The following is a 15,491-nucleotide window of genomic DNA, read 5'->3' as shown; positions in this document are numbered from 1 at the left end:
GACCTGGAACTGTGGAAATGTTGTTAGAAATGTTCATAACTTTATTTTCTGATGTGAACATGACAGAAACATTGTATCCTTCATTCGCCAATTCACCAACACCTCTTCTAACTTCTACTTTTGGAAATATCCAGCTGTCCTCGAAGTCTAAACCTCACAAATTCAATTCAATTCAGCTTTATTTGTATAGCACCACTTCACAACAATGATGTCACAGAGCACTTTACATACACGAATCAACATACACATCATTTCGAGCCAATTCATACATATCCTATAATAGAAACCAACTGATTGCATCGAGTCATGACTTCGATCCAATCCCCCATCCTGAGCATGCACGCGGCGACAGTGGGAAGGAAAAAACTCCCTTTTAACCGGAAGAAAACCAATCACAGAGATGGCACACATTTAACTATGTTGTATGTTCCAAAGAAATGTGATCTCACAAGTTTTTCTTCACTATAAAAGTGAATAATCAGGCTGTAATGGTGTGTAATATAACACCAACTGGTATTTTAAAGAGTAAATAAAAAATCAGTCAAACACAAATTTCTTTTTTCTTTTTAATCTAAATATATTTACATGTCCATTTTTTACAGTGTCCAAACTTATTTTTTGAGCCAGAGTTGTATTTTTTATTTAGACTGTTATTTTTACTTTAATTTTTCATCTTCATTTTTCATAATGTATGAAGCTCTTCTGCAGATCGGTAGTCCTCTCTTAAACTCAGCAGGATGTTTTCTTTGGAACTCTTTGTTTTTTGTTTTTTTTTAACCCCGACACCCCAAAGCTTTATTTTGCCACACTTTAAAGAAACTTGAGCAAAGACTTTTGCTAAATTTGCAAAATATAGATCCAGATCATTTCATGTGAAGTCTTTCACCTCATCTGTCTGTTCTGTCTGAATGTTACCCACACAGTGGCGGCTCTTTACCTTTATTAAAGCACAATAACACTTCCTTCACTCATGCTATAAAGAATCATTTGGCCGTCGTGCAGATTTTCTATTTTCAGCAAATATCAGTCGTTACAGTGACTCATACTTACTATCATACGTGTCAGAGAACAATGGAAGGATCAAGGGTTGTTATTGGACAACACTGCAATGAATTTGGCCTCTTCTTCATGTGTGTGTTCTTCTTTGGGACTGTTTGCCAACTCTCCGAGGAATCCTGTGTGTCTTCCTGAAGCAACACAGGATTAATCACACTCAGTTCAATGTCTAACATTCCTACAACAGCTTACAAGCAAGGAGTGATGGCTTTGAGCAGTGAAATACCTCGTCTAGATCCTTCTCTTCCTACATATGTGATTCTTTAAAACACGTTTAGATGCACAGAAATGTAAAGTGTCTCTTTGACGTTACTTCTGTGGTCCTAAAACGCTTTTCTCATGGCTAAAAAGGTCTTTAGGTCTTTTAATGAGCTCTTCAGCACATAAGCCCTGCAGCTGCTACAGTAGCTGGAAACGGCTGACGTGGTGAAGTCTGACTTGAAACCAGCACTTTATAAATGCCCGGTAGCTCCTGCCTTATGAATAGATGTGTAGGTGGACATGACAGTGTGAGTCACCCAGCCTCAGCTACTGAATGTGGACAGACATGCAGCTTTTGGACGTGAGTCAGGACTCTTGCACCCAAACATATGTTGTAACACCTAACAGATTTTAGGCTTTTAACTGGTTAGTTAAACACTTCAAACCATCTTCTTTTGTGTTTTAGGAGGAAATTGAGACCCAGAAGCAGCAGCACGAGGCCAGAGTGATGTCCATCAGAACGGAGGAAAAACAGAAGATGGACAAGATGGCAGATGACTTGGATCAGAAATGGAGAGATGCACTGCGGTAAATAATAAGAAAACTAATTTCACTTATTTGTTCCCTTTTCAGTCTTAGTTTTCACCCTTTTTTTAACAGCAGAAGAAGAAGAAGAAGCTTTTTACCAGAGTCATGGATATTAATGAGAACAGAAGGAAATGAACACAGTTGGACTAAATTTACTGAGACATACAATATTTACAGATATCCTACAGCAAGAAACAGTGAGCACACTCATACACACAGTGAAACTAATCCATTTGATCAAACTGAACTGTTCTTTGTGCAGGGAAGAAGTGCGCTTGTTGAAGGAGGAGCTGAATGAGGAGTATGAAGCAGACAAACAGGCATTGCTGACTCAGCTCTCCCAGCAGAAGGAGCTGGAGATGATGGCAGCCAGAGAGGGGTGGCAGAGGAAGGTGGAAGACCTGCTGGAACAGGTACAACACACAGACTGACGCCTGATTCGGGACAGATCATGCAAATAAAAACATTTTGCTCAGTCAAATTTTTATGTAGTAATTAAAAATGCAAAGTTGATGTCTTTAATGACTTCAGCTTTCTATTCCGCAATTAACAAACATTAATTTTTCACATTAACTTGTAAACAAATATGACGAACAGCAGCAAACAAGTGTTGGCATCACTCCCTTCTGCCATGTGAACACTTTGCAAGCTGTAAAGGAGCTTGCTGAGGACGTAAAGAAATCAAATAGCCAGTAGACTGAAACCATGAAATGCTGTTTGGATTGAAGTATCTTACAGCAAAGCAGTCCTGTTGTATAAAACATTCCTGCTTTTTATCATATTTGGACTCAGATTTGTGAAGTTTAGTGGTGTGTGTATGATTTTTCACCTAAAACCTCACAAATGAACCCTCTAGCCTTTTTAGCCTTTGTGTTAATGTATATATAAAAATATATCTTTATATTAGGGCTGTGACAATGTGCTTTTGTCCCAATTTGATTCGATCCCGATTTTTTGAGTGCCGATTCAATTTAAATTGCGATTCTCACAATTCTTAGATATTCCTGATTTTTGTAGACTAAAAACAGAGAAAAAAATGGACAAAACTTTATTTTGCTGGTTATTTTTTTGAAGTTCAACAAGGAAAAAACAACCCAGTAGCCCGACCATCGTTCGGCTGCTATAATGCCCAAGAAGACAAAGTAAAAAGATCAATAAAAACAACAAAGATGACAAAAATGTTATATTATATGTAATCACATTTTAACAAATTTATTTTAATATTGTGAAGCAAAACATCCTAATATTTGTTTTTTTTTATATTCTATCTCCACCCCTAATGTGTATATATATGTATGTGTGTGTATATGTCTATATATATATATATATATATATATATATATATATATATATATATATATATATATATATATAACTGCATCTCATACAAATCTATGTCCATCTGTCCTTTAATCAATCTTTTTTTAGCATGAAGGGAAAATGGCACCAATGAAAGCTAACAAAATGCTTGGTGTCCCAAGTTGAAAACATCTAACAGGATCATAAAGTCTGACTGAACCATGAAGTGAGAGCGATGGCAGCATGAAGTCGAGACTGACATCTTTCATTTCAGTGCAAAGTGTGTTAAGTTAATCTCTAAGGAATACAGCACAGAAGCTTAAACAAGTGTGTTGGGCTCTAGACGAAAACATGGCGACTGTGAAGCTTTCAGAGCCACACGGCTCTACATGGAGCATGGAGCTCTACATAGAAACAGAGAAAGGAAGACTTGGAGAGTCACTCAGACAACATATCTGTATTCAGCTGGTCAGTGTACCCATCATAAGTATAGTTAAGTCAGCTAGACTGGGTGAAGGTTCTTGTAGACACTCTGCTCGCTTTCAGAAGAGCTTTTTCACTTCTGATGAACAGTTTTCACCTGATTACCAGCTGAAAGGATGCCGGAGCTTTGTGGGAAGAGAAAGGGAGTTACTGCTCTTGATCTGTAGACTCCATTCTGCACATTCCCGTCTTCAGTCCAGGAAAGGTCAGGTTGATGTGATCTGTGAAAACCTGCACTTCTTTGGCATTAATCTCGACCCATTAGTCAGTCGAAGTAATTACCTCTTCTGTGGTTAATTCTAACGTTATGTTGATGTTGATGAAGTAAAAATATATATTCTTTATGATGGCTCTACCGTCACCATGGTGGGAAAAGATCATTATTTTACAATTATTTTACTTTGAATTGATGGAAAAAAGAAGCTTTTTTCCTTTATGTGGCTTTAAGGATTCAAGGTCATGGCTTTTAGCCCTCCTTCCACTGTGAGAACGTCTTTGAGTGGCAGCCCCACTCAAAGCGAAAAACAGCCTGTCCGCGGAGAGATGCAAGCAGCGCGTCTCACACTCGCTCTCTCAGGCTTCCTCCTCCGTTAATGACTGTGTGGAGATGATTAAAAGCAACGCTGTGAGCTGCACCTGCTTTACCATTCAGTCAATTCCCACAACAAACACATTTGTACAAAAACAGGGAAGGGTTTAACTTCAGTCGCTGTTATTTTTGTCCAGTTTTTTTTGTTCTTTGCCAACAGCGACGCAGCCAGAGAAAGAGAAGAAAGCTTGCTGTTTTTAATTAGTTTTTCCCTGAGCTCCATTTCTCTCTGACCTTCTGTACATTTGCATGATGAACACCGGCACTTTGTACATAAACCGAAGAAGATCTGAGGGGTGTGTGTGTGTGTTTGAAACTGATAGCATATTAGTTTTTCTTCCCACTTCGGCTGCAGCTTCTGGACTTATTTCTAAGAGGAATGGGAATTATCAGAGTGTCTCGGGTCCGAACAAAAGCGCCGCAGTGGCGGAGAAAGGTTTGACTGAAAGCTCAGACACGTCTCTGCTGGAACTGGCGTCGCCGTTCGTCTGCGGGGAATACGCAGCTTCCCCGAGTCAAAGAGGCTCGTCCTGATTTCGCCAAGACTGGTGGCTTCAGATAAATATTTCCTGAGAAGATGGAGTCAGCGACCACCGCTGCCAGCTTGGCAACGTTTCAGACAGACTCCCAACCGGATCAATGATTCACTGCAAAGTTAATAAGCAGTTTGGCATTTTTAGGATGTACACAACAAACAAGATCATCGTTTGGAGCCAAATTTGTTTAGTTTTTTATTAAATGTTTGTTTAAAAGCGACATAATTTCTGGCATTGTTCTTGGTTTTTAGACTCAGCTTGTAGCTTCTTATACCGTCAGTCCTGACTTTTTATAATCATAAGTCATTTAAAAAGTCATTATTTAATCAATCAAAGTGAAAAAGACTGAAGCAGGAGCTGCTAAATGCATGATGCAGTCTATATGCTGGAGCTGTGTGTGGATGTCACAATACAAAACGCTGCATTTTAAACTCATCGCGCGGAGAAGCCTGAAAATAAACATCAAACAAGGTCACGGGAGAATACCTGAGGAGATTATAGTCGCTGCATAGGCATGTGTGTGTGTGTGTGTTCGGCCCAGTGAATGTGTGTATGTTTTCGTTCTTCAAAGCGGGTTTTTTTTTCAGTTGTGTTTTTTATTTATTTATTTAACACATAACCATTCGAATTGTGCGCACACACACACACACACACACACACACACACAAACAAGTCAGCACTAAATCGTATAAATTACAATTAAAATATACTTATTAGTTTGTTTTTTTTTGTAGACACATCCTGATTTGTGTTTCCCTTTTCAGACCAGAATGTGGGAAATCTCTTGGTCTAAGTCAGGGTCGTGATGCGGGGGGCGGGGGGTGACCCAGAGGAAACCCTCTGTTTCCTCAGCTGTTCCCAGGCGGTCTAGAAAACAGACTCTATATCCTCTAACTCTTCTGGGATGAGAGAAATGTACTCATAGAAGTGGGAAATTAAAATCCCGCTGGATAATCCTCTGCTAGCAGATTTCAGAGACTCCTTCGGGCCGATCAGGCCTGTCACACCTTCTCCCCCGACATTTTTCCAACTCACAGACCAGATGGTCATCAGCTCAACACTCTGCCCTGTTTTCCACCCTTGAGTTCGGAGTAAAAGGCATCATATCAGGTCATAACCAGGCCACTCCTGCTGTCACTGCACTTACTGATGATTTTTAAACATTATTTTTTGACATCTCTGGCATCATGAGCTAATTTCTGTTGTGAAATCTGAAGCTGCATGTTGACCAGGTTACGCCTTTACCTTAACCTAGTCTTCCATCATCAACCCCTTTTTTTATTTCCAATTGAAGAACCAGGAACCAGACAAAGTTTCTGGGAAGATATTTCACCCCTGAAACTAGCTCTGCGGTATGTGATATCACCCAGAACCTCCAGGCTGAGACACTTTCCTGTTTAACTCCTACCTTTTTTGTCTTTTTTTTTTTTTTTTTTATCTCCTTCACAGCTTGTAATATCTTTGAACCTTATCGGAGCAGCGGTTAAACAACATTCAGACTCAGTCATTCATGTCTGATTCAGTCAGCGTTTACGCACTGGCACACTTTAAGCTGCGGTGGCTGAGTGAGCTCCATGCTGGACCCTGCCAGGACCGTTTAGCCTCAGACTGTCACAGCAAGACGCTGATCAAGGAACGGTGGACTTAGGAAGCGATTTAAAAAGACGTTTTTCGTTCACATGTTTAAGTTGGTTGAATATCTGGTGCAATATTTTAATCTTATTGGCCTCATGTTTAGAATTCTACATCATCCTCTCAGCTTTCAGCTCACTGATGGCTGAAAGAATAATGCTAATGCTAAAACAGGTGAACTCTGAGGATAAGAGTGGAACCCTGAAACAGATCAGAGCTGTCAGTTCATAACTGGAAAATGATCTATTATACTGATGATTTCTGTGTTGTTTTGACCAAAACTTGTCACAAACATTTAAATCTGTTGAAGTTGTGTAAGCTTGTGATATGTCTCCTTTAGAGTTAGCTAAAAATGTCCGACATCCATCTATATCAGGAAACAAAAAGCCCAGAAGCTCTTATCTTGACTGCACCAAAAGCATGCACACATGCTTTACCTTGCATTTATGTGCAGAATATAAATATTGCATGTAGGTATTAGTACAGTGACCATTTGCTGTATTGACCTACTTAAAGCTTTGCTCAAACACCAACAAAACTGCACACTTAAAAATCCCTCATAGCAAAAAGAAACTCACATCCGTTCTCAAATTAAGAGCTTTATCACAGTTTTCACTATGAAAAATGAGAAATAGTCTCATCATTCCGTATCATTAATAATCTGTTTTCAGTGTTTTTATAAATTCAAGTTTTCTCTGTACTGCAGGCTATTTTAGTCAGAGAACTTCAACCACAACTGTTCTCAGTCATTAAGATGAGTGGCAGCTAATTTACAAAGCTTTTTATCCGAGTTGAAATGATCTACACACAAACTTTCTTCAAAATATTTTTATTGAAAGCAGTGAGTATTATTAACAGCTCTTCTATATGACATATGCTGCTTTGATTTTTTTCAATATATACACACAAAGAAAAAACAAAGAAAGTCACTAATCGTGATAGTAATAGTAATAATAGTGATGATACAAAAAAAAAGAAAAAAAATAAATAAATAAAATAAAATTATACATACAAATCTTCATCCAACGGACGAGGTACCAAAACACAGCAAAATCCCCCACCCAAACCCTCCCCATGACTGCACAGATTAATGGTCTCCGAGGAAGGAGATTAAAGGTTTCCAAATATTTTCAAACTCAATCATGTTATCATAAATAGTATGTCTTATTTTCTCTAGGTGAAGTGTATTTACTAATTCTGTGATCCACATCTTCAAAGAAGGGACGTCTTTTCCTTTCCAAAATTGGAGAATCAGTTTTTTTGCTAGTATTAATCCATATGATATAAAGCAGTGTTCCGCATACCCCAGCATGTCCGTTTTCTGTGTTATTCCAAAAACTATAAGAATTGGATTTGGACTTATCCTCTTTTTTTAGAACTTTAGCCAGGTAATCAAAGATATCACACCAGAAAGATTGGAGCTTAGGACAAAGTGCAAAGCTGTGTAAAAGAGTACCACGTTCTGTGACACATTTTTCACACAGCGGTGAACTTTCTGGGTAAATTTTACAGATTTTCTCTCTCGAATAATGTAGTCTATGTACTATTTTATATTGGATCAGGCAGTGACGTGCATTTATAGAAGCATCCTTTATCTTACTCAAAGCCTGTCGCCAAACACCATCTTCCAAAGGGGTACCAAACTCTTTTTCCCACTCTCCTTCGATGTGAGCTGTAGAAGGATTGGTACATTCTTGCAATGTATTGTAAATAACGGAAATATTATGTTGGTATATTGAACCATCACTTAAACATTCATCTAACATGTCCGGTTTGGCTGATTGAAACTGAGGAAGATGGGAGTGGACATAATTTCTGATTTGAAGGTATCTAAAGAAATGACTGTTTGGTAGCCCAAACCTCTCTTGTAGTTGTTGGAATGACATAAAAGTGTCATTTGAATATAGTTCTTTTAGAGTATACAATCCAGACTCTCTCCAGATGTTAAAAGCTCCATCAACACATGAAGGATGAAAGGAAGGATTTGATGAAATAGGAATGCAAAGCGATAGTGTTTTAAGTTTGAAGTTCCTAATGATTTGTTTCAGAATTTTTATAGTATTATGAATTACAGGGTTCTTGTTATAGAAAGTACTGGCCAAGGTGGTGGGTGATAGCAGTATAGCTCCGATAGAATAAGGAAGGCAATCCTCCCGTTCAATTTGCAACCCTTTTGAAAGTAGAGCTGTGTCATCAAGTAACAGCGAAACTATTCTGACATTGGTTGCCCAATAGTAATGCTTAAAGTTTGGCAATGATAGCCCTCCTACTGATTTATGCTTGGTCAAATGCTCCTTTTTTATTCTATGTGATTTATAGTTCCATACAAATGGCATAATAATTGAATCCAACTTTTTGAAAAAGGACTTTGTTATAAAAATCGGCAAGTTTTGCAGCAGGTACAAATATTGCGGAAGAAATACCATCTTTATTGCATTCACCCTACCTATTAGAGAAATTGGAAGAGTCCTCCAGAACTGAATGTTTTTCTTTAATTTCTCCATTAGTGGGTTGAAGTTTTCTTTTAAGAGGGAGGGATATTTTTTTGTTATTATAATTCCAAGATACGTGATTTTTTCAGGAGTCACTTTAAAGGGAAGAGTTGTAAGCCAGTCCTGATTACCCTGTTTAACAGGCAGTAGTTCACTCTTTTCCCAGTTGATTTTGTATCCAGCAAACCTACTAAATTCATTGATAACAGAGAGAATTACAGGAATGGACGTTCGAGGCTGTGTTATATACAATAAAATATCATCAGCATATAAAGAAATTTTATTTGCCGTGTATGCTGTGTTGAAACCATGTATTTGTGGGTGTTTCCGGATCGTTTCTGCCAGTGGCTCTAGTGCCAGAGCGAATAGCAGTGGACTGAGCACACATCCCTGTCTTGTGCCTCTGGAGAGGATAAACTGTGTTGACACTGTCTGGTTTGTAAGAATTTTGGCTACTGGGTTTTTATACAATAATTTTATCCAAGAAATGAAATTATTACCCAAATTAAACTTTTCCAAGACAGCAAAAAGGTATGGCCATTCGACCTGGTCGAATGCCTTTTCGGCATCTAGACTTAGCACTACCAAGTCCTCTTGATTGTTGGATGAATAAATTATATTACATAATCGCCTAATATTATGAAAAGAGCATCTACCCGGAATGAAGCCTGTCTGATCAGAGTGCACTAATTTACTTATGACTGTACTTAGTCTTCTTGCTAGTATTTTTGTCAAAATCTTTTGGTCTGAGTTTAATAAAGATATCGGTCTGTATGAGGCTGCTTGTTCCGGATCTTTACCTTTTTTGGGGAGTACTGTAATTATTGCTTCATTTAATGTAGGTGGTAAGGACTCATTTTCGTATGCCTTATTATACATTTTACATAAGTACGGAATTAATTTAGCTTTTAGACATTTGTAAAACTCGTTGCTCAACCCGTCTGTACCTGGGCTTTTACCATTTTTTAAAGAACTAATGGCTTTGTTTATTTCTTCAAAAGTTATATTACCATTAAGGACTTTGCGGTCCTCCTGATTCAACATTGGGAGATCACACTTGTCTAAAAAATTTTGCATTTCCTCAGGTCTTGCAGTCATACGGGATGCATAAAGTGATTTATAAAAATATTTAAAGCTATTATTTATGTCTTTGTGAGAAGTAAGAAGTGCTCCTCCCTCAGATTTAATTTTATGAATTGATCTGTCACTTTCCAGTTGCTTTAACTGTCTTGCTAAAAGCTTTTGCGGTTTGTCTCCAAACTCAAAGTATTTTTGTTTCATGTAAGTGAGAGTTCTACTAATGTTGTATGATAAGATTTGATTAAGCTGATATTTTAACGCACAGATAGTATTATATTTATCAGTTGAAGGTATTCTCGCATTGTCTGCTTCTAATTGTTGTATTTGCCCCTCCAGTAGAACTTGTTCCTTTTTATTATGTTTCTTTTGGGAAGCTTGGAAAGATATACAGCCTCGAATAAATGCCTTATAGGTTTCCCACAGCAGACACGGTGAAACATCACTCTTATCATTTGTTTAAAAAAACAGCATAGTTTGCGAATTTAAATATTGTTGGAATTTGGTATTATTCAAAAGCTGAGGATCAAACCTCCAACTCCTTTCCGATTTTGTTGGGTTACAGACTTGTAATGTAAATGTAACCGGACAATGATCGGAAATAATTATGTTATGATATTTTGCAACACATACATTGGGAAGTATCCTCGCATCTAGCATAAAATAATCAATCCTTGTGTAAACATTGTGCACTTGAGAGTGAAAGGAATATTCTCTCCCTGTTGGGTTCAATGCTCGCCATACGTCACACAGATTAAAATTTTTCATGAAGGTTTTGATGAGGTCACTTGCCTTACAATATGTTATTTTACGTGTGGATGACTTGTCTAGATATGGATCTAATACTAAATTTAAGTCCCCCCCTATAATTAAATTGGCATCAGATATATCTGGAATAAGACTAAAAATCTTCCTAAAAAATTCAGAATCATCGAAATTGGGACCGTATAGGTTTAACAAAATAACTGGATTGGCATGCAATTCTCCTGTTACAAGTATATATCTACCATTTTTGTCTGCTATTGTAGATGTCTGCCTGAAGGGCACACCTTTTTTTTATCAGTATAGCTACACCTCTAGCCTTTGCTGAGAAGGTTGAGTGAAAAACTTGATTAACCCACCTGCACTTAAGTTTATTATGAGAGTCGTTTTTTAAATGTGTCTCTTGCAAAAAGATGACATCTGCTTTAAGACTTTTAAGATGAGATAACACTTTGCCTCTCTTTTTCGGCTCATTTACACCTTTAACATTCCATGTACAAAAAGTTACATGGCCCTTTTTCTCACCCGCACTTGAATTTGGTCCTGACATCACCAATTATTACATGTAAATAATGCAACTTTGCAGTCATCCTCCTTACCCCCACCTGGGTAAACCCCCCTGACAAAACAAAACAAAACAAGACAACAACAACAACAAAAAAAAAAAAAAAAAAAAAAATCAAACTTAAACGCTGGAACATAACCTCCAACACGAGGAAGGTTTCCAAGAAAGTACTTGATCTCGAACTCCCTGACAACACAGGCCCCACAGCTGTCTACTTATTTGTAAGCAAAACAGGCATATCTTAGTAGTTATCTGTGGACCCTAGCCAAATAAAAATAATAACTGAAATAAGTGATTATACGGCAAATACCTTAACCACGCCATGCCCTCGAGAGTAATAAGAAGTGTCCGTAAGTCAAGACTTCAGGCTGTATAATCACAGGTGTCCACATGTAAAGGACCAATTTAGGTTCCAAAGTTCTCCAGCGCGAAGCGACGAGCAGCAGCAGGATCCGTAAACACCACTTCCTTGCCGTCGTGGGTCACTCTCAGCTTGGCAGGATACAGTAGACCGAATTTCACCCCCGGTTTGTCCCGCAGCAGGTTTCTAGCTGGGGTAAATGCAGCGCGGCGTTTTACCACTGCCTGGGGAAGGTCTCGGAATATCTGGATGCGGTCCTCCTCAAACGTCAGATTTCTCATAGCTGTGACCTTCCGCAGTATCTCATCCAAAGTTTGACTGTAGTGGACCCTGACGATAATATGTCTCGGGGGGCCATCCTCTCCGCGCGCTCTTAATGCTCTGTGGGCTCGGTCTAGCAGTGGGGTATCGTCCAGATTCAGCGTTGTTTTCAACAGTTGTGCAACAAAATCACTCACACGCTGCCCGTTCTCTTTTCCTTCCTTCACTCCGGCAATTCGTATGTTCATCCTCTTTGAGCGTCCCTCGAGATCCGTGCACTTCTCTGTTAGTTGTTCAACTTGGCTCGCCAGATGCTTGACTTTGCCCTCTAGGTCCGCTACCGTGTTAGATGTAGCTTTAGCCGAGTCCGCTATATCCTCCAGCTTTCCATTTTGACTAGCGATCTGCTTTTCCAAACTGGCGATAGCAGCGGTATTCTCAGCTCTTAGGGCAACAATTTCACCCCGAAGAGATTTGCAAATATCTGTTTTCATCTCCGTCAACTCAGAGCGCAAAGTAGCAATAGCATCCAGTACTTCTTGGTTGCCGGTGGTATGCGCCTCTTCAGTGGGGCACTCGGAACTTGACTCCGAGGGCTCACTAAGGCCTTTATTCCCGGACCCCGCCAGCTTCGTCGCGCTTGCTTTCTTTGATGGTTTTTTCGGCGGCATTTTTCACGCCAGGAGCAGTGCACCTTATAGTTCCGAATTAGTAAGAAAAAATAAAAAAATTAGAGCCTACTTTGCTGAAAATCGAAATTTTAACAAATAGCTGCGGGAGCTTCGCACTCGCACGTCTTACACTCGCATGACCGGAAACGGAAGTGTCCCACACAAACTTTAAAAGCTCGCCAAAAGCTCAGACTGCATAAGTGACCAGTGTCCTGATGAGTTTCTGATGTGAAACATATGTAAAAGTGTTGAGCTTCATGCAGCTGCCTGCTAAAGTTAGAGAAAGGATAGATGTAAACTGTCTTCCAAATCACTTTCCATATGCTGTTTTTGTTTGTTTTTCCTCCTATAATCTTTAGAAATGACAGCGAAAACAATTTTCTAATCATATTAGGTCACATAATCTGGATTTTATTCACTAAACCGTTAAAAAAGCTCAAAATAAAATGTTACAAATTATTCTGCTTAACAGATTCAAAGCATTAAAATAATGATGAAAAATCTGCTGTATGTTTTACATTTTTAATGTAACCCTTCTGTATAGAAGCCCTGATTGGATTTCACCTTAACTCTTATCATCAACTAAACTTGGAAGTCCATAGGTAGCTTCTGCCTACATCTCATGTGAGGATAAAGGCTGTTTGGACGTATTCTTCACTCATCTTCCACAGGTTCTCCATAGGGTTGAGGCTTTGCAGCACAGGACGGAGCATTGTCTTTACTGGACTGTTAGAAACTGCACAGAATATCCAGAGGTTATTATGACACCCTCAGGCAGCCTAAATGGTCCTTTTATCTATATTATTGTTGATGTGTGTGCTGGAGAAATCTTTGTGGATGAGAAATAACAATGTCGAGTCAAAAACTGTCTTTGTTGGTTTTTATTCACACATGTAGGTTAGCACATGCAGAGAGATCTCTGCAGAATGGAGAAAACCACCAGTTTATATAGTTTTCCTAAACTCCTCCTACGTTGCTGGGCAGATCACAGAAAACATCATCCTTATCTTGTTCAGAACTAAACGGATCTTACTCCCTAACCTTTAACCTCAAACCTTTAACTTTAAGCAACTGGTCCAGCAGGCAAATGACTAGAAACAGATGCACTGCAGGAACCTCTTCCTGTCTTAGTCATTGTCAGCGTATTCCAGTCAAGACTATGACTCAAGAAAGCAGTTCTCAAATGAATACAATGTTTATACTTGATCTACATGGACTACAAAATACAACAGAATCGCAACAAATCAATGCATATATGTCTAATACTTCATACATGATAGTTTTTCTCCTACACGTGGGCTTGGTGTCACATGGTGACCATGTACCAACCATCCGGAACTCCATCCATCCCCATAGATCAGTGAATACAACTGTTTGAAAATGAGTCTTTGTGTATTTCTACATGAAATGTGCTGGAAATACATCTTTCTGAGCACTAGAAGCCTCTGGAGTGTCCTTAGAGTTTACAGACACCAGCAGCTTCAAGACGCTGCTTGCTATATTCGACTTTTGAGCCACAAAAGTCGTGTCTATAAACCAAAATGAGGACTCGGAGGATATGCAAGGTATGGCGACGACGCATAATGTTTAAGTGGAAAAGGAATCACTTACCGCATATAAAGGCACTGAGGTGTCCCTGCTGTGTATGCAGGCGGATGTGCCTTCGTTATCTATAATGACTTCTTTTTCATTAAGATATTTTCATTACAAGATTCAAACCCCAGGCTGCTGCTTGTGTGTGTAGGTGTGTGCGCTTGAGAGTGGAGTTAATTAACACATAAAAGGTTTCTTTGAGGTTGCTCAAGGTGTTTTGTTCATCTTGCACATCGCGGCAAATGTAGAAACGAAGGGAGGATGAACAGAGCAGGTCAACTGTCCGTCTTTTTAAAAGAAGCTCACATGCTTCATCCGAGCCGCGCTTCTGGTCCTCCCACTTTTTAAATCCATCTTACCTTTTCAGCTTCTAATGTCGCAGTAAATCCCACAGAGGATTAAACGGTTGGAGCCAGAGGAAGAGTGGCGGTTGATGGACCAGAGCCGACTCTCTGCCACTCATAACTGCTAATAGGTCCAATATCTTGCAGAAACCAAACGGTTTTGTGTGTTCTGACGAGCTCATGCCAGTCAGCATTTGCTGTTTTTTGGGCCGTCAACTTGAAACTTTCCAAAGAAGGTTTGTTCATGCCGTAACCAAAAGAGAGGAAGAAAAATCTACATTTAAACAATCATATTAAAAGCGGGGAGGTTTATAGAGAGAGAGACATGCAGGAGGAAGAGCAAACGGAGTGATAGTGTTGACCTAATTAAACGAGCGCAGCCATTTGAGCGACTCGCTCCAATCCTGACGGTATGCAATCCGTTTGCTGTAAAAGAAGCAATCCAGTGGGATGTTGGTGCATAATTTGCCCACAAATGTGCAGCCCAGATGCACTGACCTGTCCATGTTTTCCTCTCAGCATCTGTTCATTCTGCACTTTGCATGAAACGAGCCTCATTGTGTCTGCTTCGTGTCTTCGCTCTGCCCAGATCTCTCTGCTCAAACAGTCCCTGGAGCTGCAGCTGTCACAGTCGCAGTCCGCTCTCCAGCAGCTGCAGTCTCAGTTCAACCAAGAGAGAGAGCTGCTGAGCCAACAGCTTAAAGGTAAGCTGGGCCGAAGTGACAGCTACAACTAAAGTCACTTCCTCGCAGCTGGAAATCATTTAGATTCCAAGCAGCTGAAGAAATGCTTCATCATCATCATCATCATCTCTGTGGAGCATTATGAAAGATCGAAACATTTCATTTCCCACTACTTCCCTTATAAAACATTCAACCAGAAACCCATGAGCTCATTTCACTGAAATCAACCACAGGAAGTGGAAGGTGTTACTGAGGTTAGAGATGAATGATCTCTACAAGAAAATATTGGTTATTTTAA

At 39.3% G+C, this 15,491-nt stretch overlaps 1 protein-coding gene across 2 annotated transcripts in view; it reads left to right on the top strand.

Annotated features, from left to right (window-relative positions):
- Window positions 1-15,491, top strand: part of LOC306774200 (protein FAM184A-like) — a gene marked incomplete at both ends in the record, with an annotated part of 73,374 nt that overhangs the window by 42,968 nt on the left and 14,915 nt on the right. For both annotated transcript variants that reach the window (XM_079264184.1, XM_079264183.1), the window contains 3 exons: window positions 1,724-1,845; window positions 2,108-2,258; window positions 15,100-15,214. In XM_079264184.1, coding sequence (XP_079120310.1) covers window positions 1,724-1,845; window positions 2,108-2,258; window positions 15,100-15,214 — 388 coding nt within the window. The remainder of the gene's footprint in view (window positions 1-1,723; window positions 1,846-2,107; window positions 2,259-15,099; window positions 15,215-15,491) is intronic.

The sequence above is a fragment of the Telmatherina bonti genome (genome assembly GCF_933228915.1).
Source record: "Telmatherina bonti genome assembly, chromosome: 24".
Classification (NCBI taxonomy): domain Eukaryota; kingdom Metazoa; phylum Chordata; class Actinopteri; order Atheriniformes; family Telmatherinidae; genus Telmatherina; species Telmatherina bonti.
The sequence above is the reverse complement of the archived record's forward strand: the minus strand, read 5'-3'. Positions and strand labels throughout refer to the sequence as shown.